General features: G+C 54.5%; 5 protein-coding genes across 5 annotated transcripts; 3 read left to right on the forward strand and 2 right to left on the reverse strand.

Moving 5' to 3' along the window:
• Window positions 1-2,445: 2,445 nt before the first annotated feature.
• On the forward strand, window positions 2,446-4,784 carry CORC01_09599 (uncharacterized protein; the record flags this gene model as incomplete). Its single annotated transcript, XM_022621228.1, has 2 exons — window positions 2,446-3,058; window positions 3,109-4,784. The coding sequence occupies 2 exons, from the start codon at window positions 2,446-2,448 to the stop codon at window positions 4,782-4,784; spliced, it is 2,289 nt and encodes a 762-aa protein (XP_022472237.1).
• A 3,198-nt stretch (window positions 4,785-7,982) lies between these two features.
• On the reverse strand, window positions 7,983-10,264 carry CORC01_09600 (uncharacterized protein; the record flags this gene model as incomplete). The annotated part of the gene is made up of 3 exons (XM_022621229.1): window positions 7,983-8,408; window positions 8,497-9,587; window positions 10,069-10,264. The coding sequence occupies 3 exons, from the start codon at window positions 10,262-10,264 to the stop codon at window positions 7,983-7,985; spliced, it is 1,713 nt and encodes a 570-aa protein (XP_022472238.1).
• Window positions 10,265-12,104: 1,840 nt separating this feature from the next.
• Window positions 12,105-16,208, forward strand: CORC01_09601 (uncharacterized protein; the record flags this gene model as incomplete). Its single annotated transcript, XM_022621230.1, has 3 exons — window positions 12,105-13,763; window positions 14,307-15,840; window positions 15,895-16,208. The coding sequence occupies 3 exons, from the start codon at window positions 12,105-12,107 to the stop codon at window positions 16,206-16,208; spliced, it is 3,507 nt and encodes a 1,168-aa protein (XP_022472239.1).
• A 2,067-nt stretch (window positions 16,209-18,275) lies between these two features.
• On the forward strand, window positions 18,276-19,556 carry CORC01_09602 (glycosyl hydrolase family 10; the record flags this gene model as incomplete). Its single annotated transcript, XM_022621231.1, has 3 exons — window positions 18,276-18,800; window positions 18,893-19,142; window positions 19,258-19,556. The coding sequence occupies 3 exons, from the start codon at window positions 18,276-18,278 to the stop codon at window positions 19,554-19,556; spliced, it is 1,074 nt and encodes a 357-aa protein (XP_022472240.1).
• A 775-nt stretch (window positions 19,557-20,331) lies between these two features.
• CORC01_09603 (uncharacterized protein) lies at window positions 20,332-22,089 on the reverse strand (the record flags this gene model as incomplete). The annotated part of the gene is made up of 3 exons (XM_022621232.1): window positions 20,332-20,590; window positions 20,644-21,813; window positions 21,917-22,089. 3 exons carry the CDS (start codon window positions 22,087-22,089, stop codon window positions 20,332-20,334), a joined length of 1,602 nt encoding a protein of 533 aa, XP_022472241.1.
• Window positions 22,090-25,511: the final 3,422 nt, after the last annotated feature.

Below are 25,511 nucleotides of genomic sequence, written 5' to 3' on the forward strand. Positions count from 1 at the left end.
TTTCCCGGCCCTTTGCGGCTTGCCTGGTCTTCCTTCACGACGCCGCATTTCGGCCGACAGGACTACAGATCCTCCATGTTTGTGACCCCGACTGGATCTCCATGCCATCCATCACGATCCTCACAGACTCCGACACACCATGCCACCTACCCACCCACCCACAAATGGCTCCGCGCACAGCACCAGCCAGTCACGCCGCACATCGCTCGCCAATTCTTTGCTGATTCGCCAACCGACGATAGACCACTCCGCCCCGTCTGTCTACATTGCCTCTGAACAGAGCCCATCGTCTTTCCAAATCCAGCCGCCTGCATATGCAGTGACAGGCCTCAGAAGCATGACCCTCGGTCTTACAGTCCACCATGATATCATGGTACAGCGCTTTCTCCTACGCTTCGCTGCCCCAACGCCCGTGGACAAGTACCGACCAACGCTGGCTCAATTCGCTTTGTGCCCGAAATGGAGCGAACCACCGTGATCCCATCTCTTCCCTGGACTCTCGTCCCGTTGGGTCCTGCACGACCAATACCATAGAGGACAAGGTGAAGAGCCTCCGATGACCATCTCCGAGTTCCTCTTCTTCTCCCCACTCTTCTTGACACAACGCGACGCGATCCTATGCGACGATGCACCCTCCCTCCTTTGTCAGGTTTGTCTCGCATTGTCCCGGCCAGTTTTCTTCGCCTCCATCACAGCTGTCGGCCAATTACCATCTCTTCGTTCCGCCAGCGGAATCAGTCCAAGGCCAAGGCGCAATATGGATAACACCATCGTGATGCCAAAGACTGGCCACTCAGCTGGCCTGACCTTGTCGACTCATGAGTCGTGTGTATTGATGATCGACTGTAGGTCCCCTCTGGACCCTCTGGGTCTCGTCATCGTCAAGACGGATGAGCGTGTAGAAACGGGCTGTCGTCTCTCATTTTTCACTCTCTGGTGGACGAATGCTTCCAACGTTCACTTATTCTCCCTCAATTAAGCAGTCGAGGTGGAGTCTCCGCGATACAACTTGGCCGCGCATGACTTGAGCCCAAGGACTCAAGCAGTGCGCGCACAGTCCAGCTTTCTGGCCAAGCCAGCCTCTGGTCAATGCGAAAAGAAAATCTACGATGACGAATCACAGCTCCTCGAGCCATCGGGGGCAGTTGTCATGCGGGTAGCGACTTGTAGTACTTGAGAGTACCTTACTGTCACTGGCAAGGGTGGTCTGCCACACTGCGCTAGCAACGACCAGGGCTGATGGAGGAGTCAGGAGGGGCCCGGCCAGATGTGGGAGCGGACAGGACATCGGCATGAGAGAGGCATCCATTCTCTCTCACACTCTCTCTGCCTCTCTCTCTCTCTCTCGGTTGCTCGTCTGTCTCTCGCAGTTCGCTCACGCGTCCTCTCCTCTCTAATTCTCGACGACAAGAAGCGCCGCTCCGCATAGTACTGCACCTCTGCAGCGTAGAGGGAGGAGAGATGCTGCCAACGATGCCCCGAAATCCACTTTTCATCCACCGTCAACGAGAGCCAAGCTGACGGATATTCGGTCATTTTTTCGGTTCCGTCGTCGTTATACGGTAACCACCGGGCTCTTTAATTAGCATGGCCTTCCTCGCGGCACTGACGGCACAGATAGGAACTGCTCTGAGGGCGGAGGAGCAAGGAAGCCGGCCTGGCGAGCATCAAGACCCCGGTTCTCCTCTTGGCACAAGTCGGTACGACGTGAGACCTCACCTCACATCCCACACCGTCCTTATCCACCCATGTTCGCCCATGTTCGCCCATCCATCGTATGGGAAACAAGACTAGGTACCCCCCATTCATTCGCACCTTGCTTGAGGGGAGCTACCCAATGTGCTAGGGGACCTTAGTGCGTGTGGGAGAAACATCGATTCTCTGCATGTCTTCCTTATTCACCTCGAGACCCTGTCGTTATCCCGACTTCCCACCCACTACCTACCAGCGCAGCTATCTGCAGATATGTATATGCATATCCCGCCTCTCGAAGCGGCTGGCCCCATATGCTGTCGTCCAACGACCCTCTTTGCTTTCCCACTCCATCTCGACGACAAGCTCGTTCCCAAATAAGACCCAGCGATCATCTCTCCACCCATCTTAGCCCCTCCATTCCACGTCGGCTTCTCAGCGATCAGCCTTTCCCTTCTTCTTGAGCGGTCCGCAGCGGTCTTGATCTTCAGAACACTTTTGTCCGCTTCCCTGTCTCATTCACCTCGACATTGGTCACTCGTCCTCAAGAGAGACACCATTTGACTGTCGTCCTTCCCCCCCGCCCTCACCCCGTCGATATCCCATGGATCTCACCAGACTCGACCATTGATCGACAACCCAAGTGTTCAAATCCCGTCGCCACCGCATCAGCTTCGAGTTGCCTTAACAACTGGCCAGAACCTCGTCGATTTTGAATATTCCGTGTTGGCATGGTCTCGATAGTGACGAGCCATGGATCCAACTTCTCTCTCGATGGCTTCGGACGAAGGGGAACTCTCGTGGTCGGATAATCACAGTAACTCGTCAGACGACAACATGCAAGACGAAATGCTGCTTCCACACCCAACAACCTCTCAAACAGCAGCGGCGTGGATGACTTCGGCCAGTGTTCCTCAGTCTCTCAGCGGGCAGCTGTCCCCAGTCAGTACCGCCATGGATGTTCCCAATTTAGACCCGTCCGGCGACCCGACAATGGTACACTCCGCATCTTCGTCCTGCACCGATTCCTGGAGCACCGGCCACGCCGAAACGTGTGATGGAGACGACGCTGACAACGACATCGTATGGGAACAGGATCCGGACGACATTCTCGCCATACCCAAAATCGAACCCCTGGACGACGACTTTAAGCTGGACGATGTCAAGGAGGCTCCATTGACGCAAGCACAAGTGTCATTAGTGTCGGCAGCAAACCCGCTGAAGCAGAAGCGGCCCCGAGGACGACCCCGCAAGCATCCCGTAGCGTCGATTATCAACCAAAGTAAGGTGACCAAGGGTCGGTCCAAGACTGGGTGTATTACCTGCCGGAGACGGAAGAAGAAGTGTGACGAGGCGAAGCCGAGATGTAAGTGCTGCCGCCGGGCGACTCCTTGGTCTTATCTGACTCTCAAGCAGGTATGAACTGCGAAAAGAACGCTGTCGTCTGCGAAGGCTACCATGAGAAGAAGCTATGGAGAAGTGGCAAGGAAAAGGCAACCAATGGTGAGTACTCATTCGTCGACATGGCAAACATGGTGTTTAACCCAAACAAAGATCATATTGGAGACGAGGAGTCACTCGTTTTCACCATGCAACCCCTGTTCAACGGCGTCGACACTATCGAGGACAAGATCTTCTGGAGACATTATGGTGTTCATCTCAGCAACGTTCTCACTGTCGAGGGAGAAGCCAAGAATGCCTTTAAAGATATTATTCTTCCTTTGGCAAACCTTCATCAAGGCGTGATGCACTCAATTTTGGCCATGAGTAGCAAGCACATTGATTTCGACACTCCATATGGCGCCAAGTTACTCGAGAGAAATCCGACGACCGACCGCGAGGCGCTTCAGGCTCGGTCAGCTTACCACGAGGAACAGGCAATGAAGACTCTGTACGCCGACATGAATCGTTCGGCTGAGGAGGACAGCGATGATCGCAACACAATATTGTCGGCGCGTTATGCCCAAATTCTTTGCCTCATCGTCACGACACTGATCGAAGGCGAACCTCATGGCGCGCATCGTGTCCACTTGGGCGGATACAAGCGATTGATCCAAGAGACGCCTCCGGAGGATCCCGTTTTCCTGGCCTTCATCACCGAATTCTTCCAATATCACATTTACGCAGACGAACTCCTCTGGCATCCCACACTCAACAGCCCACGCTTGGCTTCTGAAGACTGGAGCCCTCTTGTTCCGTTGGACTCACCTCGCCTTCTGGGTGTTGCCGATGGCTTGTTTCAATACCTTTGCCACATAACCACCATTCGAAACGCTATCCGGGAGAACATTTACAGGGGCGCTGAGACCGTGGTCACGTACCACGTTTTGTATCGGGCGCAAGAAATTCAAGAGGCAATTGAGCAGTGGATGCCTCTTTGGCCGCCAGGCGACAGCCGTCACAGAGTCGGGCTGGTTTACAAACACATGATGTTTTTGCATCTCTTCCGCACAGTATATCCCCCCACATCTCCAGAGCGACGGCCTTCTGTCTACTCTATAGCGACATCCATTGCCACCTCAACCTCATCATCTTCCTCCCGCCGGCACTCGCAAATCTCTCGGCCATCTACTGCTACAAGTTGCACCTCGTCTCCAGGCCTGAGGCCGAGCATGGCTTCCGGGTTCCCCTCTTCGATGCAACTCAAACGGGAGCCTAGCTCTCGAGGACCATCCAGGACGAGCTCGATGCATGAATCCGATGCCGGGTCCTCGAGCTGTGCTGTGATTGACGAACAACGGCCAGGCTCTCCGCCGCCAGTTCGTCGCCCGCAACAGCATGACAACCGCATTACTACTACGGTGGACGAGTCCCTATCGATCATGGAGGGTTTCAAGCCATCAGACCCAGCGCTCACTCTTTTGCTGATGCCAAGTCTGGTCATTGGTACTACTTGCTTCGATCCCACACAGCAAGAGCGACTTCGAGGCATCATTCGGTCCGTCCGGGGCTACACCGGTCTTCGCAATTGCGACAGAGTCCTCGAAGTCCTCGAAGAAGTCTGGCACCTCATGGAATTTGGTGACTGGATTGCCGTCTGGGACTGGCAGAGCGTTGCCAGACGACTGGGGCTTGACTTCTTGTGCACCTGAACTAGACACTTCGTGGAGGGTGACGCCAATCCATCCGTTCTGTCCTTGTACAAATTCGTCAGCCGTGTGTTCAACTTTTTCTTTTTTTTTTCCCTCTTTTTTTTGCTTTCATCCCGGTATACCCGCGCATTGTATTTTTTCTCTCTACCTTCCTCTCATTCACATTTTCATTTCCCTCGTCGGGTTCGCACTACTGTGGTTGGAGTTACTGGATGAAGCATGTCATGGGGACGACATCATGTACAGGGGCCACTTGCATCGCGACTTTGCACGACGCGCGGTATGGGATAGGCAACAGAGGGCGATTGGTGAAACTCGGCAAACTAGACAACAAGACGGATGACAGTTGGAGATTGCTAGCTTGTCACCCTGTTGACCCTCTTCTCCTTCCTCCTCGCATAGCGGCGTTTCTTATTGCACTTGGTAGGGTTGGCTGTCTGTCTTGTTTGGGTTTTTTTCCTGCTTGGTTTCGTGTTGGCTTTGGGTAATAGGACGGGCAGGGGATTGTCTGGCTCTGGGCGGCTCGGACTCTGTTCCGATTTGAATTTTTTCGCGATATGCGCTGCTCGTTGATAGCTTCTCCACCGATTCTCTTAGGGAAAGTTGGAAGCGACGCATGCAGTAGTTACTGTAAGCTATTGTCATGGCACTGCACTGGAGGATTTAGTCGCAACACAATACAATCTGCGCTGGTTGCGCCTTTCCTCACTCTTGCAAAGGTCCCACGGCTCGCATTTTGCCATATTTCTCACCTTCGATTGCCTCATGTTTGTCTGCCTACACCACAGGCCCCTCACCTTGTGTACCCAGTACTTTACGGTGGGATCAGACGTATGGAATGGGGTGACATGCTGCCGCGCAGCCGCCCCCCTCGGACGACTTTGAGAGATCCGACAGTCGCATCCGAAGGCGTGGTGCATGATCGGACAAAAATGATAGCTTGTGCAGTGAAGATCGCTATTTGCCGACAGGGCCACGAGAGCCGAATTGTCCCTATGGCCTTCTCCCCTTCCCCCGGTTCTCTCCCCTCGGACAGGTATCTGTACATATGAGATAAAGGTAACGGACAGAACTAACAAGAGTACAACGACTTTTTTGTGCGGATCATTACGGATACAGTCTGAGATCTGCTGCTGCTCTTCTCCGCTACCATTCTTTCCCGCAGGTTCAAGGTCGGATGGTGTCCTCCCGTTGGATGGGAGACCATCGATGGATGCGATGGATGGGAGCCGGGGTTTGGGTGGGTGGGGGTTTGAGCGCTGTGAGATCCTGCAGGGAAATGGAGACCAAACTTGCAATCTCTCTCCTCGCCGGATTTGGGGAGCTAAACTCGTAACAGCACGCTCTGCAGGACGGCGACGACGACGACGGCGGCGACGAAGACGACCACCCCGTCCCCCAAATCACATCCCCCTTGTCGTCAGTCGATGGCTGTCACTGCCAGGGGCCACGGGCGAACCGGGGGGCTTGATGGGTGCGCAATCTATTCGCAAGCTACCACTTTCACCACTAGTGCCAGGGAAGGACTCGAGAGATTCGGGGGGGGGGGGGAGAGCCCTAGTTCTCGTGGGGTTGGGGCGGGGGCCTGCCGGTTGGGGCGTGGACGGGGGGGCTTGTCTGTTCGCTGGTTTGGGGGGGGGTTGTGTTTGGGGGGTGGGGGGGGGGGGGGGGAGGGGGGGGGGGGGGTGGGGGGGGGGGGGGGGGGGGCGAGTTCGGGGGGGGGTTGGGGCGGGGGGGGGCGGTGGGAGGGAGGGGGGGGGGCTTTGTAATAGCCGTGGTTTGCTGTTGGTTTTTTTTTTTTTTTTGAGATGGCGGCAACGGACAAGACGGATGGGCCCCCCGTCCACCTCTCTCCCCCGCCCTCCCCCTAACTCTCGAAGGTGTGAGGAGGACACCACCATTTTTCGTCCCGTCGGTTACTCGGGCGGGAAGCCATGGCCGTGCTTGTTCATCCCCTCTCTCTCTCTGTCCGTCTCTCCCTCTCCATCCCTCTCTTTTCCTCATTCTCTCTGAAGTATCGGATGATTTTGATTTTGGTTTGGTCCCGCTGCAGACACAAAAGAGGTGGTGCAGCCGTTGTGAAAGCGGAGAGCTCTCCGCATTTCATTTGCCCCAGGGAGGGTCCCTGAGGAGAAGCCTAGGAGGGACCACTGAGGGGGGGCCCCCCAACGGAAGGGATCTGGTGGCACGCTGGCAGCTAAACTGCTGCTAAAGAGGGTGAGAGGTCGGCTCGGCTCACTGTGTTTGTATGTGTGCGTGTGTGTGTGTGTGTGTTAAGGTTAGACGATCTACCGCCCACGTTGCACAAAGAGTCGGCCGATGTCGTGGTGCCGGGGGGCGGGCTTCGGGAAGGTCGGCGGCGCGCTGCGGGTTGGAAAAAAATGGCGGGGGGATTTGTATTCGTCTTTGCTTTTTCCCAATCATTCACCAAACTTTGTTTTCCTTTTTTTCCAACACGTACCAGAGGTACTATTCCCACGTCTCGAGGCCGAGACATGCAGAGACATCAAACGAACGAGATGCGGTGCCACTGTGCCATTGTGCCAGTGCGGCTGACTAGGGGCAGGGGCAACGTCGTGATGTCGTCGAACAAGGGTCTACGTTATCTGATGGGCTGCTGATTGAACTTGGTCACGAAATGAGCAACCCGAGGTGCCGAGCCACCATACTAACGAATGGTACACGCGGAAAGTAGGGTTTGTACTTGCATTCAGCAGGGTAGGAAACGAATGATTGTGGAAGAAGAAGGAAATCTTAAAGTGTTAGAATCTACCGAGCAATCGACCATCGTACATGGGGGAGGAGGGGCGTGCAATATGTCGCAAAGTCCCTCCTCCCCAGGTTCTCAACGTGTTCTATCTTATCAGTACAGGACCATCACATTCCCAACCACGCAATATTTCGCCCGAGAAACGCAAGTCGCATCTGGATGAGCCACACATCCAAGTCATCACTACCACGTACGACGGACGACACGTATCCGGCAAGCCGTTGTCATCCTGTTCGTCTCTCCAGGCTTCATCCCATCACGGCCGAGTTCGCCGATCAAGTCGCATAATTGATCGGCAGCAGATCTTTGTCCGATCCAAGGGGTCCATCAGATCTAGGCTCGCACCTCACAATCCCATAGTGAGCCCTCGGTCTCGTCGGTGGACCAAGCATCGCCATCGTACTCTTGGCTACCTGCCCAACCCGGACTCAGGGGTACATGCCTCGATCTTCGCCCTCAATCAACTTGACAGTGACGCCGTTCTTGCCTTCACGGACAATCTCATACTTGCCACCGAGGACCAGATCTTTGGCGACAAGTTCGCGCGTGCGGCCGAGTGACTCAATATCACCGATGCGCTGGATCGTGGCCTCCAGATGATCCCTGAAGCCCTTTTCGGCGCAGATCTCCTGGAATGCGCGGTGCATGGGCACAGATGAGGCGCGGACGTCGGCGTTGGCAGCAATGCTGAAGAGGTTGAGCCGGTCCATGTTGCGGACAAAGTCGGCGCGCGTCATAATTTGCTGCGCCTTGTGCATCGGGAACGACGGCAGCATGTGGCCCTTTTCGTCGTCGTAAAGTTCCATGTCTTCTTCCTCATCTACGAGGGCTTGGGCGAGGACCATGGCGCCAGCCTGTCATTGGATGTCAGCTCAGCTCGCTCCTTCGGAAAATTCCATGCCAGCTTGTGACAGGGTGTAGATGGAAGAGGATTTTACGTACAGCCCACTTCTGCTGGTCCATCACGTCGTCGTCCATTTCGGCCCCGAGAATCCAGCACTGGTTGAGGAACCATGTCTTCTCGACCTGGCAGATGGATTTACAGGTTGCAATCATATCCCTACTCTTAGCAACGCGGTTCAAGAACGACAGCCGGCCGCCCACGAGGTCATACACCTCCTCAAGTTTCGTGTGGCTCAACTTTTCGTTGAAATACTTGATGCGGTACTTTGCGAGGGCTGCGATAGCTTGACGTTTAGGCAGGTCGCGCACCGACATGATCTCCATCCGCGTAGCCAGCTGCTTGAATCGCTCGTACACCCAATAGTCGTCCGTGTTGAAAACCATAGTCACGAGGTTGGACGCCGCCCACTGTTCCGCACGTTGCTGAAGAAGTTCGATCAGGTCTTTGCCATCATCATCGTCGCGGATCAGGTGCATTTGATTAATGATGACAACCAGTGGCTTTTTGCGTGTGGAGCGGTTGACCAGAGCAACTTTCTCCAGTTTGTTGAGGGCGCGTTCGATATCCAACAAGGCCGTTGTATCGCGAGGCCCGCGTTCGCTGAAATAACCGCCAATATAGTCTTCGTGAAACTCAAAGTCAAGGGCCTTGCCGAGGCGTATGCGCACAATCTCCAGATCTGCGTGAGCCTCAAACATGGCCACGCCTTCACCGTCGATTTTACGCATGGCTTCGATCAGCATGCTACTCTTGCCGGTGCCCTTTTCACCCAGGAGCAAGAAGTAGTGCCCAACCTCTGACCCATCGACTATCTTGTCGATGCGCGCCTGCTCCGGCCGCTGCACCCAGCGATCATCGGCCTCGGCGGAAGTTTGTGGTACTTCCTTTCCGATGGCGGCGAGTTCAAGAACAGGGTCACCGGGTGTGAATGCGCGGGTCATCTTCTTCAGGACGATGCGTTTGTATGTCTTGTGATAGGCGTAGCCTGCTACTGCGAAGCCGGCGGCAAGGACAAGAATGGAGGCGAAAGATGTAGCGGCGGACTCGAGCATCTTCTTGGGAAGACTGTCACCGCCATCGCTGGCTTTGGAGGCGATAGGTTCCGATTTTGAGTTTGATTGTGGTTGATCTGGGCCTGAGGTCAGCTCTGGTAGCAGCGTCTAGGTATCGCTGATGCCGGCAGGAGGATCTTTCACTTGAGATTCTTCATCCTTGGCAGAACATGCAAAGTCGATTCTACTCGGGAATGTATGGGCCGCCGGCGTTTACAAGGAAGATGTAACGAGAACCGGTTCGCAGTTTGATTTGCTGTTGAGACAAGTCGAGATCTGACCTGCAGCATCTTGGCTTGCAGAATCGCGTCTTCGGCTAAACGGAGATGTAGCATCCCTGTCTAGAGCATCCAGAAGAAGCGAGAATCTGACGCCCAGCCTCGCGCAGCCGTACCCTTTTGGAGTCTTGCAGGTGCCACATCCATCTCACCAACATGACACGAAGGGAGCAAACGAAGATGCCATGAGTGAGTGGAACGGTGCACCGACGGCGAGAAAGGGTGGGGGACGAGGAGAGGTAGAGACGGAGAAATGAGGAACATACGCGCACCAACTCACCGGATCTAACTGGCGGGTGTGTGGAGAAGTAGGCGGCGGCTGTCTTGACCGCCGATGAAGGTGGTGCCAATGCCGGTGCCGTCCTTGCCGGTGCTGACAGCGGCCCCCAAGGACGGCGGCGGCCACGCGTTCCAATCCACCGGGTCGGAGAGGGGCGCAACAGCATGAGCTGCCCACCCTTGCTCGCCAAAGCCATCGCTAATGTGTGATGAGCATCTGCAGGGCCTGCTGCGGCTCGTATCGATGGTGATCAATTGCTGAGAAGTCCTCGCCAAGTGAGAGCGTCTCGGAGTCGAGGGGCGCGACAGGTTCTGGCGCGCAGCAAATGTAGTGTCGAGAATTACGGCAGAGAGTGCGAGATTTTGGATTGTTTACGGAGCAAACAACAGGAAAATGAAAAGAAAGAAAAAAGGGCAGTCAGTATCGGTCAAGCCACAGGGGAAAAACAGGAAACACAACGTCGGTCCTACTAAAGGAGAGGACTCCGAGAGCTCCTGCCTTGCCTCTGCCTTTCTTGGCATGGTTTTCGACCTTCTTTTCTTGGCAGTGGCCCCTGCCCAGCTGAGGGACGAACGGACAAGTGGCGCAGACAGATCGGCGGAAGGTCGTGACACAGGTCGATATTGCCATCACGTGAGCAGCCGTCTTGTGAGGTGCCTAGATGTGGCTGATGCTCCAATTGTCCTAGTGTACGGATATGTACGGATATCCGTGCCTTAGTCGCCGTTTCTCGCCCCACGTGTCGAGTTCCGGATTCAGGTAGCTGTGGATCCAGGTACCGCAACGACGGACCGCCGGCGACACTTCATTGAGCTGCCGTCTGCTGCCCGGGGCACCAAATTGCGTAGATAGTTCCATGAAGCTGTGCCTTGCCTGGGAGAATTCCCACGGTTCTTGCTTACTCTTTCCCGGCGAGTTTGACACGAACACGATGAACTATCTCTTTCTTTTCCATCCCATCTCGCTCGTCCAAGATACCTAGAACACCTGTAATATAGATTATTAAGTAATTACGACTTGCAAGTACAGCCGCACATCTCCAAGACCATAAATCAATATCTCACCTTACCTCAGTCAAGCCCGAATATGCTATCTACTACCTGCGTAGCTAGAAGAACCAACGACTGGGCTTCTTACTATCCCAAGGAGTTGGGATTGATCCGTGTCTTGGTGACTGCCTGGCTTTTACATGCACTCGTGGCCCCCAAACCTCCTTCTCATATCACTCAATCTATAAAATTGCAGAGTCAAAACCAAAGCAAGAGGCCACCTAAGATGTATAGATGAATGTGACCACCAGGCTAGAGGCTATCATCAAGCCTAGGAAAACATGTTCACACAGTTTACCTTCCTGGCTGTGATTTGTTAAGGAGTGCTATCTGTCTACCTGAGGAGGTATCAGCAAAGATTGCAAGTCCCTCTTGTCTTTCATGTTGTCATTGTCAACACCACAATGCACCCTCACAGACCATCATCAACCCCTGGTCTGTGCATCGAGTTCACCATCGCTCCTTCCCTTCCAACCTGCTTAGCCTGACGTGCCTGCCCATCACGCGCTTCACTGCTTATTTTTCTCTCCCACCGAGCAGTTTTCATTTCCAACTTCTCTACCGCACACGTCAATTTTCCTCCTGTAGCCCTCACATCAACATTCCCATCTCTCGTTTCTTCACCCCTCGCCCCAAATCTTGTTCTTCCACAAGCCCTCATCATTATCCGTCGATTGGGGATATCGAAATGTCTGTTGTAGGCAAATGATATTTCTTGTTGTTGAAACCAGGAAATGTATGGTTTCAATCCTCTGTTCCTCTGATTTTCCAGACACTGATTGAACTTTGCGCAGACCGTTTTTGTCTTGGCCTCAGCATTTTGGCAGTATCTGAGGGCTTTGGTCATTGGAAATCCCGCTTGGATCATTTTATCCTGCACCGGAATTATTGCATCAGCTTTTCGATTCTTGCTTCATTGCTCCTATACTTTCCATTCGTCATCGTGCCTGGAACGTCCTCAACTGCCGGCCTTGCTCCATCGCAGAGATGGCTCCAAAGCCAAAGAAAACCGACAGCTCGCAGCTTTCGCGCCTTCGATCAGATTCAAGCCACTCACCTGCGCTCACTTCAGACAACCCTCGCCTATTTTCATCTTCCGCCCAAACACAGCCCCATCAATCCACTCCGAGATCCGATGAAGCTGCTCGATTCACTCCTCTCTCAAGACTTTTTCGACGTAACCGCACCAGTACTACACCAAATGATGCTCATCAACTGGCCTTGGAAGCCTCCCTTCCCATATTTGAGCCCAACTCCCCGGCCCCGGCCCCGGCCCCGGCTCCGCCTCTTCCCACTCCTCTCCTGGCGGGGTGCCCTGGTCGCGAGATCACAGGAGCAAAGTCCAACGGCCGCGAATGGGCTTGTGATTTGGACGAGCCTCCTGTCTTGGGCTATTCCGAAGAACTTTCCAAGACGGAATTTCATGAGCACCCACTTGCTCATTACATTGAGCTAGAAAAGGGCTGGGAGAAGCACCAGCTTGCTCTGTATGGCCTCATATTGCCTGCCAAAGTTGAGAACGGCACTCCTATCTATACCTGGGAAAGCGATCCCGAAGACGAAGAGGACATGGACAAGGCGTTGGTGCTTTCAAAGGAGAAAAGACAGCCTTCCAAGCCAGGTACACAAGGAGAACGACCTCGAACACCCTCGAACATTCTGCACAAGGTCAAGTCTTTCGCAACCTTTATTGCAATGTCTGATGTGGAGAAGGACGTTCCAGAGCTCCCAACACTGAAAGAACTGCTCGACCAGTTCGGCTTACCACCCGCAACTCCACATGAATCAGCTCCTCGAAGCTTTCTTCGTCCGACCAGATCCAGCAGCTCCCTCCGTCCAAAGACGCCCACTCGATCCGTCCCTAGTGCCACCAAGTTGCGCTACAAGCGAAGTGCCGGAATTGAAAGGTCCCAGATTTCCAACCCCATCGCCCCCGAGGAAATGAGACGGGTAGGCTCCGACTTCAGCCAGGCTATGGCTAGACGCAGCAGAAACGTTTCCGGAGGCGAGCGAGACTCGCTCTATGCGTCATCTTTGCGAAGCCCCTCGAACTTGATTTCACCATCCATTTCGTCAAGTGTCCCTCTCTATCTTCTTCAGCCTCAACACCCCACCATCTACTTTGGGAACAATGAAGCCCCTCCTGAATTCTGGCTTGCTCCCCCTCGGTTGTCTCCCATGGAGTACGCTCGGCAGTATCTCATTGCTAAAGCTAATGCAGACAGGGAACAAATGGACTGCACAGTCCGCAAGCCGGGTAGTATCTGGGCTTGGACAGAAGACTTCAAGGAGTTTCTTCTGCTTCCGCAACTTCCCGCAGGCCTCGAAAGAAACTTCTTACCAACCGATGGCAAACATTGGAAGCTTTCCAAGATGGCTCCGTCTTCCAACCACAAAGATGCTGGAAAGAGAAGTTCATTCATTCCTCTTTTCTTGGATCTGGGCCCTTCATCGCCTCTCATGCCTGCCCATTTCCACAGCAACTCATACTCTTTCATCGGCCCGGGCCATAAGTATCGTTCATCCAGTGATGGATTCTCCCTCAATCGTCCCGCTTCGGCCAGATATGAGAGCCTATTGCAGTCGACAAGGTTACTGCTAAACGATCCTTCCACCCCCATTGCTAACGAAGATAAGAATTGCTTTGTTGGTGTTTGTCTCAATACCACCAGTGAGTCGACGAACTCCTTTCATCCCGAAATGATACAGGCCTCTCCTTTGGATGGGGCTTCTGTTCATGTACAACCCCTGCATCTTGCTTCCCAACGAGCTTCCAGTGAAGCGCATTCGACCGATGCACTCACAGCCACCCTTCCTCGTCCTTGCAAGGCTGAACAGCTGCCGCTTGAGAATCATCGTCAGGTCAGCAATGACACACAGGCTGCATCGAATAGGCCAGCGTCGCCGAGTGTCTCCCTTCAGAGAATTACTGAAACATTCCCTTCTTCCACAACTAGTGTTGAGAGGAGCTTACCGACACGTCCTCCTACTACTAAGATGAAAGAAGTGTCACCATCACCTCAACATGGCTCTGCAAGTTCCTTGAGAAAAGCTCGTGGACAATTTTCAGCGACAGCCACAGCCAATAGAGACGAAAATAACGTGTCTCCTGTCAATTTTGATCACCCATTTGAACTGCCTCTCGATGGTTCTGTGTCTCCTCTCAGCGACTCACCGGCATCTGCACAGACTGAGGTTTTTGCGCCACAGTTCATGCGGAGACAAAAACTTCAACATACTTTGGACGACGCTTTGACGCCACAGGTTGAAGATGAGACATTTTACCAAAGCATGTCAGATAATGAAGCTGATATTGAAGATACCTCTTCCATCTACTCACAGGATAGTGCTGTTACAGCAGTTCGCCATCCTTTGACTGGATGTCGCCCTCCTCCTACAGACTTGATGTTGCTGGCGCCCACGACCAGTGAGTTTGGGAACGAAGAGAGTTTGACCCCGCGCCAAGAGGAGAACCTTCCTTCCAATGTCGCTCACTCTCAGGAAAGAGCCTCACGACGCTCACCGGTCCTTCAAGCTCTTTCATACACCCCACGTTCAGAGTCTGCTCAGTCTTACGCCACTCATGAGCAAACTTACGGCTTTTCTGACAATAGATACTCCCAAGCTCCATCTAGTACCATCAGCAACTTTTCGTCGCAAGCAACTGGACCTGCGGTGGATCAACACAATCGCTACTCTGCTGCTTCTCAAGTGAGTTCAGCCACGTCTGTTTCGACATCCGCTTCTTTTCGCCTTCCCATCCAGGAGACTCCGGCCTTCTTGGCAAACGATTATGCCAAGGCTAGCAGGAAGTATGCGCGCCATGCAGGCACTGAGAAGCCAGCCCCGGAGACGTCTTCCAGAATCACCCACTCGGGGGCTAAGGATCCTCTCCCGCCCTCCCGGAGCTCTGTCACCAAACATTCGTCATCTTCTTCTGGCCTCCCGACTTCAGTCACCTCACTTGCCGCCGATTCTGGAGCGTATTACCGCGAGAAGCGCCTTCCGAAACGCCCAGAGCCGGCCCAAAGAGATCCTGTCACCGAGGCCATCGAGTCTCGCAATTCAAACCTTCCGTCTCTACACGTCAGAAGACGCAGGGCTGTCCCGAGTCTTCCTCAGATATCAGCGTCTCAAGCATACCCAAAGCCGCTCCGTCTCAGCACGATGAAGAGCCCCGGCCCAGCTTCTACAGCGGCGAACTCCGATCGCGCAGTTTCCGCCGCCAGCACTGGGACTGTCGTTCCTTCAACTTCAAGACTCATCGCGGACATCGGAAATGAGTTGGACCGCGAGATGGAAGAGGTCTTGTCGCCTCGCAGTGCTGCCTTGGCTCAACGATCGATGACACCCAAGAACGATGCTGATGTTGCTACGCCTACTCGTCGACCCCGCCAAGTCCAGTCGATGAAGTCGATTCCCTTTGATGCGCCTCCTCTCCCGGCACCCAACAAACCGCTGCCTTCCATCCCAAGACCCAAGTCAAAGCCAGAAGCTGCTGGTTCTGCCTTCATCGATGCCAATTTTGGTCCAGGCCCTGCCAGGTCTTACGTTCCTGCCCGCCCGCCGCCGCCCATTCCAGTCTTGAAGCCCATTGATACCACTTCCCCGTCTGCTTTCGATACTTCTTTTGACGACGCCGTCACCCGAGCCGACTTTTCGATCAAGAGAGACCGGACCGTTCGTCCTGCAGTCTCCATGGCGGCGATGTCGCCTCGTCCAAGTAAGTTCCCCCCACGGCCTCAATTCTCAATTTGGATTCTGACAACAGACGTAGCACCTTTGGTCGACCAGCGCCAGCAGCGTGCTCATCAGCAGGGACCGGCGGCTTATGTGCAAAAGCCCGCCAACGTGCCCTCTCGATTCTTGGGTAAGATGGCATCGATGGCCGAGCTCAAGCACAGGAGAGACACGAATTCGAGTCGTTCGACCGACAGCGAGAATTCCGTGGGAATGAGGACTTTCCTTAGCGAGGACAGTGCTGCTCCTGCTGCGGCCCCATCGTCATCGAGAGACAAGTCTATGGAAGGCTCGAAGCGGAAGTTCCTGAGCAACCTTTTCAAGAGAAACCGAAAGGATGGAGAGAAGTAAATATCTGGTACGAGGAGAGTGTGAGGATCAAGAGAGACCAAATTTTGGAAGGGGATGTTCGCAGACTAAGTTGTGTTATACCTATTTGTACAATGACGGAAAAGAGGTGATACTCTGGGAATTAGGGTTTGTGTATAATGGCTTAGCAAATGCATTTCTCACTAGGGAGATATGCAAGTTGACGCAGAGCCGAACTCAATGACATGTTACCTGACCTCCCCGTCTTTCCTCTATCGTTGTGTGTCTATGCCTGTACTTGGCAAATACGGGAGAAAGACGATTTCTCGCGGTAGCGGTGCGGCCTCGGTTCCAGTCTCGAGAACCTCGCTAGGGTGTCTTGTCAATCTTGACAAAATTGTTGGTCGAGACAGTACAAGCCCAAAAGGAGGACATCCTAGTCGGAAGTCAACGATGGGCCGATGGCAAGCATGCCCAGGTTCCGGCGCAGCCATCATAATACGGGAGCAAGGGTCTAAATCATCCTTGGTGTCGATGAGCAATCGAAACATCGTTGGTGGGGTCCTTGACACCGAGGACCGTATTGGACTTTGGGGAAAGCCACCTAGAATCTGTGAGTTGGCCATCGATGCTAACAAAGAGACTGAAGGAGAAAATTAAGCTTTGATATGCAGCACAGCCACCTTGGGTTTGCGGAAGAGAACAATCGGCCGATTTCGTCATTCTCTTGACGTTAAAGATGATGTTCGTCGTCCCTAACCCATGTTTGGATCTTCTCGGTTGTGGAAGTCGTCATCCGGGCCCGGCGTCATCGGAATGAATCCTTCCGACCGCTTCGCTCGGGCCGGCAGGGGGAGACTCCCTGACCGCTGTGACAGCTTACGGCGTATGTAGGGACAAGATAAGGTAGCCAGCCATGTTCTTGTAGTGGACCACCAGGTCTTCAAAACAGTCTTTTGTGTTTCCAACGTCTACCACATACCAAGTGAACGGGAAAGAATGGACCGCGCGGCCTCGATGCTGTCCATTGTCCTCATTCGAGCTGGGCGATAAACAAGTCCCGCGAATTCGGTGACGTACGACCAACATTGCGCGGGCAGACAGCGTGGGCGGACTACGTAGAGTGTACGCGGCTGGAACACTTGTACTGCGGCGAGAGTCCCCTATCTCTAGTCTGTTTCCCAAATTTTCGAATTCCCATCAATGCACATTGTCTTCGTTTGTTTTGGCGTCGGGGCCCAGCAAGCGGCAGAGGCTGATGGAATGTATTTTGGCAGACCCGTATCGCCGGAACGGGAACGGCGCTACGCTCCTGTGCTAAATTTGGATTCACGCATACAATGTAGTACGTACGTAGTATACCTCCGTACGGCATGTCTCTATCCGTGGATTTGGAGAAGCTGAGGGTGGGCAGGGAAGCTCCTTGCGAATAAATTGATTGGACCATCCGAAAGAACTAGGGATCTTCCATTGTAATTTTAAGGCTACTATCCGTAGTACCGTACAATAAAGTAAAACTCAATCATCGACAGATCCGACACAGGCGCACCGCATACCAAGTATGCTCGTCCCTGAGATGAGAAGTTTTCGCATTCTCCTCCCGTGGAATGCACGCGCAAGGAAGACAATTGACTTTCGCTTGAGCTTTTGGTGCCGGAGCTTGCGTTACATGCCCGCCGGACCTTTCATTCGCCAGTTGAACTAGGCTGCACAAGATACCAGTGATCTGCCCCCCCCCCAACCAGTCTCCAAAAAACAAACTTTTATAGAAATTACGCACCCCACGGGGGGACTGGATATGCTGACAATTGCCAGTGGTAGAGAGAAACGGGAAGCCCGGACGGCGAGCCTCCGTCCTGACGGAACAAATCGTGACAGATTCCCACAGCGGCGTGTCTCACACGCACTTGTTTGAAGGACTCTTTTCGTCCAGGTGTTCATTCTCCATTCATTCTTTCATTCATTCTTTTGCAGACCCTTCAGACACTCATTCTTGACACACTCATTCTAGACGCTCATTCTAGACACCCTCACTATAGACGCTCATTACCTTTTGGACAAACGCGCCCGTTGGATTCGGCAACTATAAGAAAATCCACAACCACCACAATGAAGTTCTCCCTCTCCCTCCTCCTCGCGCCCCTCGCCGTCGCCGGCCACCCGACCACCGACGACGGCGCCCCCGCCCCCGCCGCCGCGGCCGTCGCCCGAGGCCACACCCACCACCACGGCGCCGCGCACCGCCTCCTCGCGCGCCAATCCCCCACCAGCATCGACAAGCTCTTCAAGGCCAAGGGGAAACTCTACATTGGCGTCTCGGGCGACAACGGCATCATGCAGCAGGGCAAGACCGCCGCCGTCATCCAGCAGGACTTTGGGCAGGTGACGCCCGAGTACTCGATGAAGTGGGACGCCACCGAGCCCACGCGCGGCGCCTTTGACTTTACCAACGCCGACTTCTTGGTCAACTTTGCCCAGACGAATGGAAAGCTGATCCGCGGACATACCTTGCTCTGGCACGAGGCGTTACCCGCGTGGGTTGCCGCCATCAAGGACAAGGCGACCATGACAAAGGTGGTTGAGACGCACGTCAAGACGGTTGTCGGCAAGTACAAGGGCAAGATCAGGTCGTGGGTACGTCAAGTCAGCGCGTGTTAGGACGGGGTTTTCATTCCGTGTTCCAATCTTTTCCCTTATTTTCCCCCTCTTTCCGTACCTTACCTTAGCTTACTGTAAAAAAGGACGTTGTGAACGAAGCCTTCAACGACAACGGTACCCTACGCAGTACCGTCTTCTCCAACGTCCTGGGCGAGGCCTACATCGGCATCGCCTTCCGCGCCGCGCGCGTTGCGGATCCCGCTGCGAAGCTGTACATTAACGACTACAACCTCGACAACGCGGGCTGGGGCAAGGTCACGGCCGTCGTGAACAAGGTGAACCAGTGGATCGGACAGGGCATCCCCATTGACGGAATCGGTACGTTTCTTACCCCCCGTCCCCCTTCACCCCCCATTGGAGCCGCCGCGAGGACGGGAGACGATCGCCGGGGGTTAAAGTACAACAAGATGACTAAACCTCCCCAAAAAAACAGGATCCCAAGCTCACCTCGCAGCAAACATGTCTGGCAACATCCAAGCAGCCCTCGAAGCCCTCGCCAGATCCCGCGCCTCCGAAATCGCCATCACCGAGCTCGACATCCCCGGCGCCCCGCCCAACGACTACGCCACCGTCGTTGCGGCGTGCCTCCACGTGCCAAAGTGCAAGGGCGTCACCGTCTGGGGCGTCAGCGACAAGCAGTCCTGGATGGCCACCGCCAAGCCCCTTCTGTTTGACGACAACTGGAAACCCAAGCCAGCGTACAACGCCATCGTCGCGAGGTTGCGTAAATGAATATAAAAAAAAAAGGGGGGTGAGGGTCGGCCAGCTGTGAGATGAAGGAATGGCATCAACTCTGGCGTTTTGCATCGCATCTGATGGCGCTTTTTATTTAAACAACGTGACTTGGACAAGGACACTCTTCATCGACCATCTCAAACCTCAACCGCTCAACTGTTCATGACTGCCGCATGGAAGTCGTCCCTGTCCAACCAAGCATGATACAGCCTCGATAAGTTGACCAGAAGCTTGTATCAGCAAAGATGGTTCACTAGGCGGCAGGTTATCTCCAGCTCCAGCCCATTCCACGTAACCCTAGAAGAGGGCAAGAAAAGCAGCCGACGACGACAAGTTCAAGAAAATGCGCCAGTACATAGAAGAGTTCTTGGGATTTCGGTCAGGCTTTGACCGAGCATGGAACAGAAAATACAATTCTACTTTTTCAACGCACGCATTTCTCATCACCATTCAGAACTATTCAGAACTATTCAGTCTGGCAAAATGTGGGACTGATCAAAAGATCTCTAAAACGGAATCATTGTGAACAAACCATTTCGTCACTTGTATGAACCAGGATTTTCCAACGTTGATCGATTAAATAATACTCATTCCTCATGAACGATGCGTCTTAAGAATACAAAAATGCCACCCAACGCCGTCGCAATGTAAGTTGTATGATACAGGACTTTTCTCTCTGGCCCAGGAAGTGCCAAGGGGAACAGAATGTAATATGTGTGTGCGGAGTTTCAAGTGTACGATGATTGTCGAACACAATAAGCAGTCCACGCGCTTAGGCAGAGGCGTTAACCTTCTCCTCCTCACTGGCGGACTCGTGGTGGTGCTTGTGCTCCTCGGCGCGCCACTTTGCAGAGGTGATGGGGTTGACGTGCTGGACGTACATGGTGTCAATCTCCTCGAGGGTGCGGTCCTTGGACTCGATGACGAAGAGGAAGACAATGACAGCCAGAGCAGCACAGCAGCCAGCGAAGACGAGACCGTAGAGGTAGTCAATCGCGTCAGTGATGTAGCGGGTGAAGAAGGATATGAGGCTGAGAAGGAGTTAGCTCGGTGTTTTAAATAGTTGGAAGACGGGGTTACGTACAAGTTCCAGAGCCAGTTGGAGGCGGTGGCAAGAGCCATGGCGGGGGCACGGTAGCGGGCAGGGTACAGCTCAGCAACGACAGCCCAGACGAGAGGACCCCAGGTGGTGGCGAAACCGGCGATGAACAGGCAAGAGAAGGCAACAAGAACGGCGCCGGCCTGGGGAGTGTTGGAGGGGTTGACAGTGTCGAGGGCGAAGTGACCGACGAAAGCGTAGACGAAGAAGCACATCATCATCCACAGAGCACCGGTAATGAGAGCAATGCGACGACCCGACTTCTTGACGACGACCAAACCACCAAAGGTGCAAGCGACGTTGACGGAGCCGAGAATGAGCTGAGTGACGTAGCTGTCGCTGATACCGGTGGCGGAGAAAACAGTCGTTCCAAAGTAGAAGAAAAAGTTGGCACCCGTGAGCTGCTGGCCGGCTTGAAGCACCATTCCGAGAATGGTACGGTAGAGCATGCGGGGTCCGGTGAAGATCTCCCAGATGCTGGTGTCGGCGCCGGCACTCTCCTCAGCGATCTTGGCGCGGATCTCTTCGATCTGAAGGTTGACAGAGGCGGCATTGGGCTCAACTCCGGCAAGCTTGGCAATGTTGCGGCGAGCCTCGTCCTCGCGACCCTGGCGGAAGGCGTGACGGGGGGACTCGGGGAGGAGAAGGATACCAGCACCGAGGATGAGGGCCCAGGCGAAGCCGAGACCGTTGGGGATGCGCCACGAGGCAGAGCCGGCCTTGTTATGGGTCGCGTAGTTGACAATCTCGGCGAGCCAGATGCCGAGAGTGATGAAGAGCTGGTAGGTGGAGACGATGACACCGCGGATGATGGCGGGGCAAGACTCGGACTGGTACATGGGAACGACGACGGACAGGGCGCCGATGCCGACGCCGTTAACGAGGCGGCCAATGGCGAACTGGTACCACTTGGTGGTGGAGGAGATCTCGATGATGATACCAATGCAGGAGAAGAAGGCGAAGATGGAGATGGTCAAGCGACGGCCGAGGGTGTCGGCAAGCTTGCCGGCAGAGAAAGCACCAACGAGACAGCCGATGCACAGAAGACCGACAATGGTACCTTGGCGAGCGGCGCTGAAGACGTAGGTGCCATTCTGGGCCTCACCGAAGCGCTGCATGAAATCTTCCATGAGGAAGAAACCGGAAACTTGGCCACTGTAAGGAACAACAAAGGGTCAGCAAACGGAAAGGCCGGCGGGACAGGCGGGTCTCAGGTCTTGAACGCGGCTGAGAGGAGCCCGGGAGGAGTAAGACATACCTGACATAACCGAACATGAAACCACCGATACTGGCAACAAGACCGAGGAAAGCGGCGGCAAAGGTGATCTTTTGCTCAGCCGTGATATCGGAGCCGGAATCCGGGGCGGGAGTATCGGCGTCCGTCCGATCCTTGTGCTCTACGCCCTTGCCACCGAGCTTGGGGAACTGCATGTTGGGCGAAGCTGACGATGCGCGTCGATATGGGGTTGGATATGTGGGGGTGGGTTTAGCTGTCTCGATCCAGGGGAGGATGGTGTAGAGGTGCGAATAACTCTGCTGGGTCCGAGGGTGAGGACAACGATGTTGTTGTTATAGTTGCTGGGTGTTTACTTGGAAAAAGAGGAGGACACTGGACTGGAAGACAGGCAGTGGCGGAGGGAAGGAGGAAGGTATTAATTATACCCTTATGTTTGAGGTGTGGAGAGGTCAAGGTTGTTGAGATAAAACTCTGATTAGTCTGGAGAAGTGTGGGATGGGAGAGTGGAAAGGGGGCCAAGAGTAGACGATGGGGGAAGGAGAGGATTCTTTTTGTATTAGATGAAGGAGGTCAGGAGACGAGCAGGTTCTTTCCAAGGTTGACAGCTTCAACTACCAACTGGTAGGTACTTTGGACTGGGGACTGGGTCTCACGAACACGGCTCCGGGTTGGGACGTACCTTCCTACCTTACCTTACTCTGTGCACATGACAGTATGGAAGGTAAGGTAGGCACTAGTCGGAAGGCACGAAGAAGGAAAGGAAGCAGGCAAGGAAGGAATGATCAGTTCCTCACCCCGTTCTCACCCCGTTCTCACCAATTCACCCCCGTATATCCCCGTTCGCCTCCGCATGCGTTTCCACTCTTGACCGATGGAAAGGTGCTTTTCATGCCTCATGATCACGTCTCTGACCAAACACCCGGCACAGGGTGGGAAATTTGCTAAGAGGAAAAAAAAAAAACTAGGTGAAGAAAACCCACAGTCCTGGCTGGCTAACCCACAGCCCACAACATGCAGCAAACGGACAAGTCGGGGGCCCGTGGGCGGACCAAGAAAAGTGCGGGCAGCAACGTACGTGTGTGGGCTGGACTGTGGGATAATGGCGGGTGAAAACCGGGTGAAGAAAGAGAAGTGGTAGATGCATGTGGGTGACGGTGGTTCTGGCCCAGTCCCGCGAGCAATACCGTGACCATGGTGACATGTCGGACCAGGGGGGAGGGGGGGGGGGGGGGGGGGGGGGGGGGGGGGGGGGGAAGGAGGGAGGGTAGGTGGGGGGGGGTGGAGGGGGTTCCGGCCCGCGCCCGCGAGCGACGCCGCGAGCCGGGGGACAGGGGGGGGGGGGGGGGGGGGGGGGGGGAACACGACCAAGACAGGAACATCCAACATCGTGGAAAGGGACCGGATGGCCAGAGCTCTCGCCGGTCGCGAAGGCTCACGAGTGACGTTGGTGGTACATTGCGCCGAGTACCTCCGGCCGACGAGCTGAGGTCAACCGTCAAGCACCAGCTGATGCACGGTGTACCGGGTACGGTGCGGCGTCGGTCGGCGGGGGGAGGGGGGCCCATGAACTGATTGACGTCGAGGCTCATTACACTTCTTCGGTCCAATGCTCGGCCACTAAGAGGAGTCGGTCTAAAGATGAGGCTCCCCGGCGGTGGTGAGCGATGTCTACACCTAGCAGCCGTACGTAGTATACGTACATACCAAGTGGTGGTTTGAGCGAAGGGCAGGGTGGCAGGGTCGTCTACGGTCTACCAGAGAGAGGCCGAGATGGACGGCGCAGGGTCCCGGTCACCCCAATAATCTGAATTATCTGATAGCTGGAATTCGCCGAATGGATCTTGCTTCTCGTCCTCTTCCGCTCTAGTCTCTGCTGCGTACCGTGCGAACCCCTGTCCAGAATCTTGCCTGTTGCAGGCAAGCCGCAAGGCGAGAGCCAGCAAGGCCCAGATAGGACGGTCCACAATTACACTAATCGGACCCTTTATCCTTGGCGGCTGCTGGAATCTATTTAGCGCGGAAACCACGAGATGATCCGCCCGCTGTCGCTGTCGTAAGGTGGAGACCCCGAAGCCTCCGATTGACGTCAGGCTCAGGATGCACCGATGCAGGTCCCGTCCCGTAGTAAGGTGAGTACCTTATGCTGCCACTGCGCCGCGGAGTTGTGAAGGCCATGGACGCATTGGAGGGACGGGAGACTGATTGATTGACTGATTGACTGACTGACTGCCTGATGGACTGACAAACGCAAAGCTTAACACGCAGCTTTGTCATGGGCGGGGTGCAGCCGAGAGAGTCAGGTTCCCTGCCCTTTCATGAGCCATCTGTTTCTTCGAGAAAAGATCGCTGGAGTCCTGGACCACATCATCTCACATCATACCATCAGACGAGTGGGAAGCCTGAGCAGATGCAGAAAACAATTATTCGTAGATGCGGAAAGAAACCGATGGTGGTAAACAGGGACATGGACTCATGGAGTGTACGAATAAAAGGAAGGGAACGTTGGAAGAAAGGCATCCATCCACCTCTAGGGCCCAAGTACCGTGCCGCAGCCACATCTCCCTTTTCCGAGTGCAAAGTACGTACTCTGCGCACCTAAGGTGAGGTAGACCAAGATCTCCACCGCACGCCGCACGCCGCACGGGCGGCATCTGCCATCTGGCATGGCACGGCCTGTCAGTGGGATATGGGAATATCATGGGTTTGCTGTGCAGCGCGGCGCGCCGCGAACTAACGTCCAACACATCACATATTGCCTCGTGTTCGCTGTCTGCGTCCGCGCCAGCGTTTACAACTACAGGTCAACTGTACAGTTCGGCCATTCCATCGTATCATTTCGTCAAGAAAACAACCCGAGATACCCATCATATCGTCCGGTCTCAACCCCATTCCCCAGACTGACCTCCGCACCAGATGACGAGAAAAACCAGTCCATCATCACGAAGGAACTGCAAAAAAAACCACAATGCAGCCGCATGGCATCGCATGGAATCGCAGGGCCCACGCAAGGTCCGAATAGAGAGCGACCCCTGACCCATGCCACCCATGCCACCCCTGCCGCCTTTCCATTCTTCTTGTTTTCCATCTGGCATTTAATGGTTATCTCCTCCCCTGTCTGCTGATCAACCCCTGACCCCTGCTGGTCCTCTTCGGCCCGGCAAGCAGATGCCGCCGCAATACGCCCCCTAGCAGATACCTACATAGTAGCTGTGGGAAGTTGTGGCTTGCTCCCGTTACTCTTAGCGCCCGGTTCCTGATAACCGCCATCTGTCTCTCTGCACACCTTTGGCGCCACTGTTGGTCAACGCCAAACCGTGATGGAGTGGGAGAGCGAGAAAGAGAGATGCTCTTGGAACTGAACCTTTCAAGTAAAGAACTGAGGGCTTGTGAGCGTAAAGACTATCAAGGCTCCAGGCTGCCGCTCGCTTTCGAAGCCTCAAGCCAGATCATTATTACACCCCCACCTTGAACCACAGCGGAACCCGGCCGGCACCCCCTTGGCCCACGATGGGGAGTCTAAGTTCTAACGAGAGACATTTGAAAAAAAAAAGAAGCACCGAGACTCGGCCATGAGTACCATGAGAGTATACCAAGTTGAGCCCCATCCTTTTTTCGT

This window comes from Colletotrichum orchidophilum (assembly GCF_001831195.1).
Source record: "Colletotrichum orchidophilum strain IMI 309357 chromosome Unknown Scaffold_88.1, whole genome shotgun sequence".
In the NCBI taxonomy this organism is placed as follows: Eukaryota; Fungi; Ascomycota; class Sordariomycetes; order Glomerellales; family Glomerellaceae; genus Colletotrichum; species Colletotrichum orchidophilum.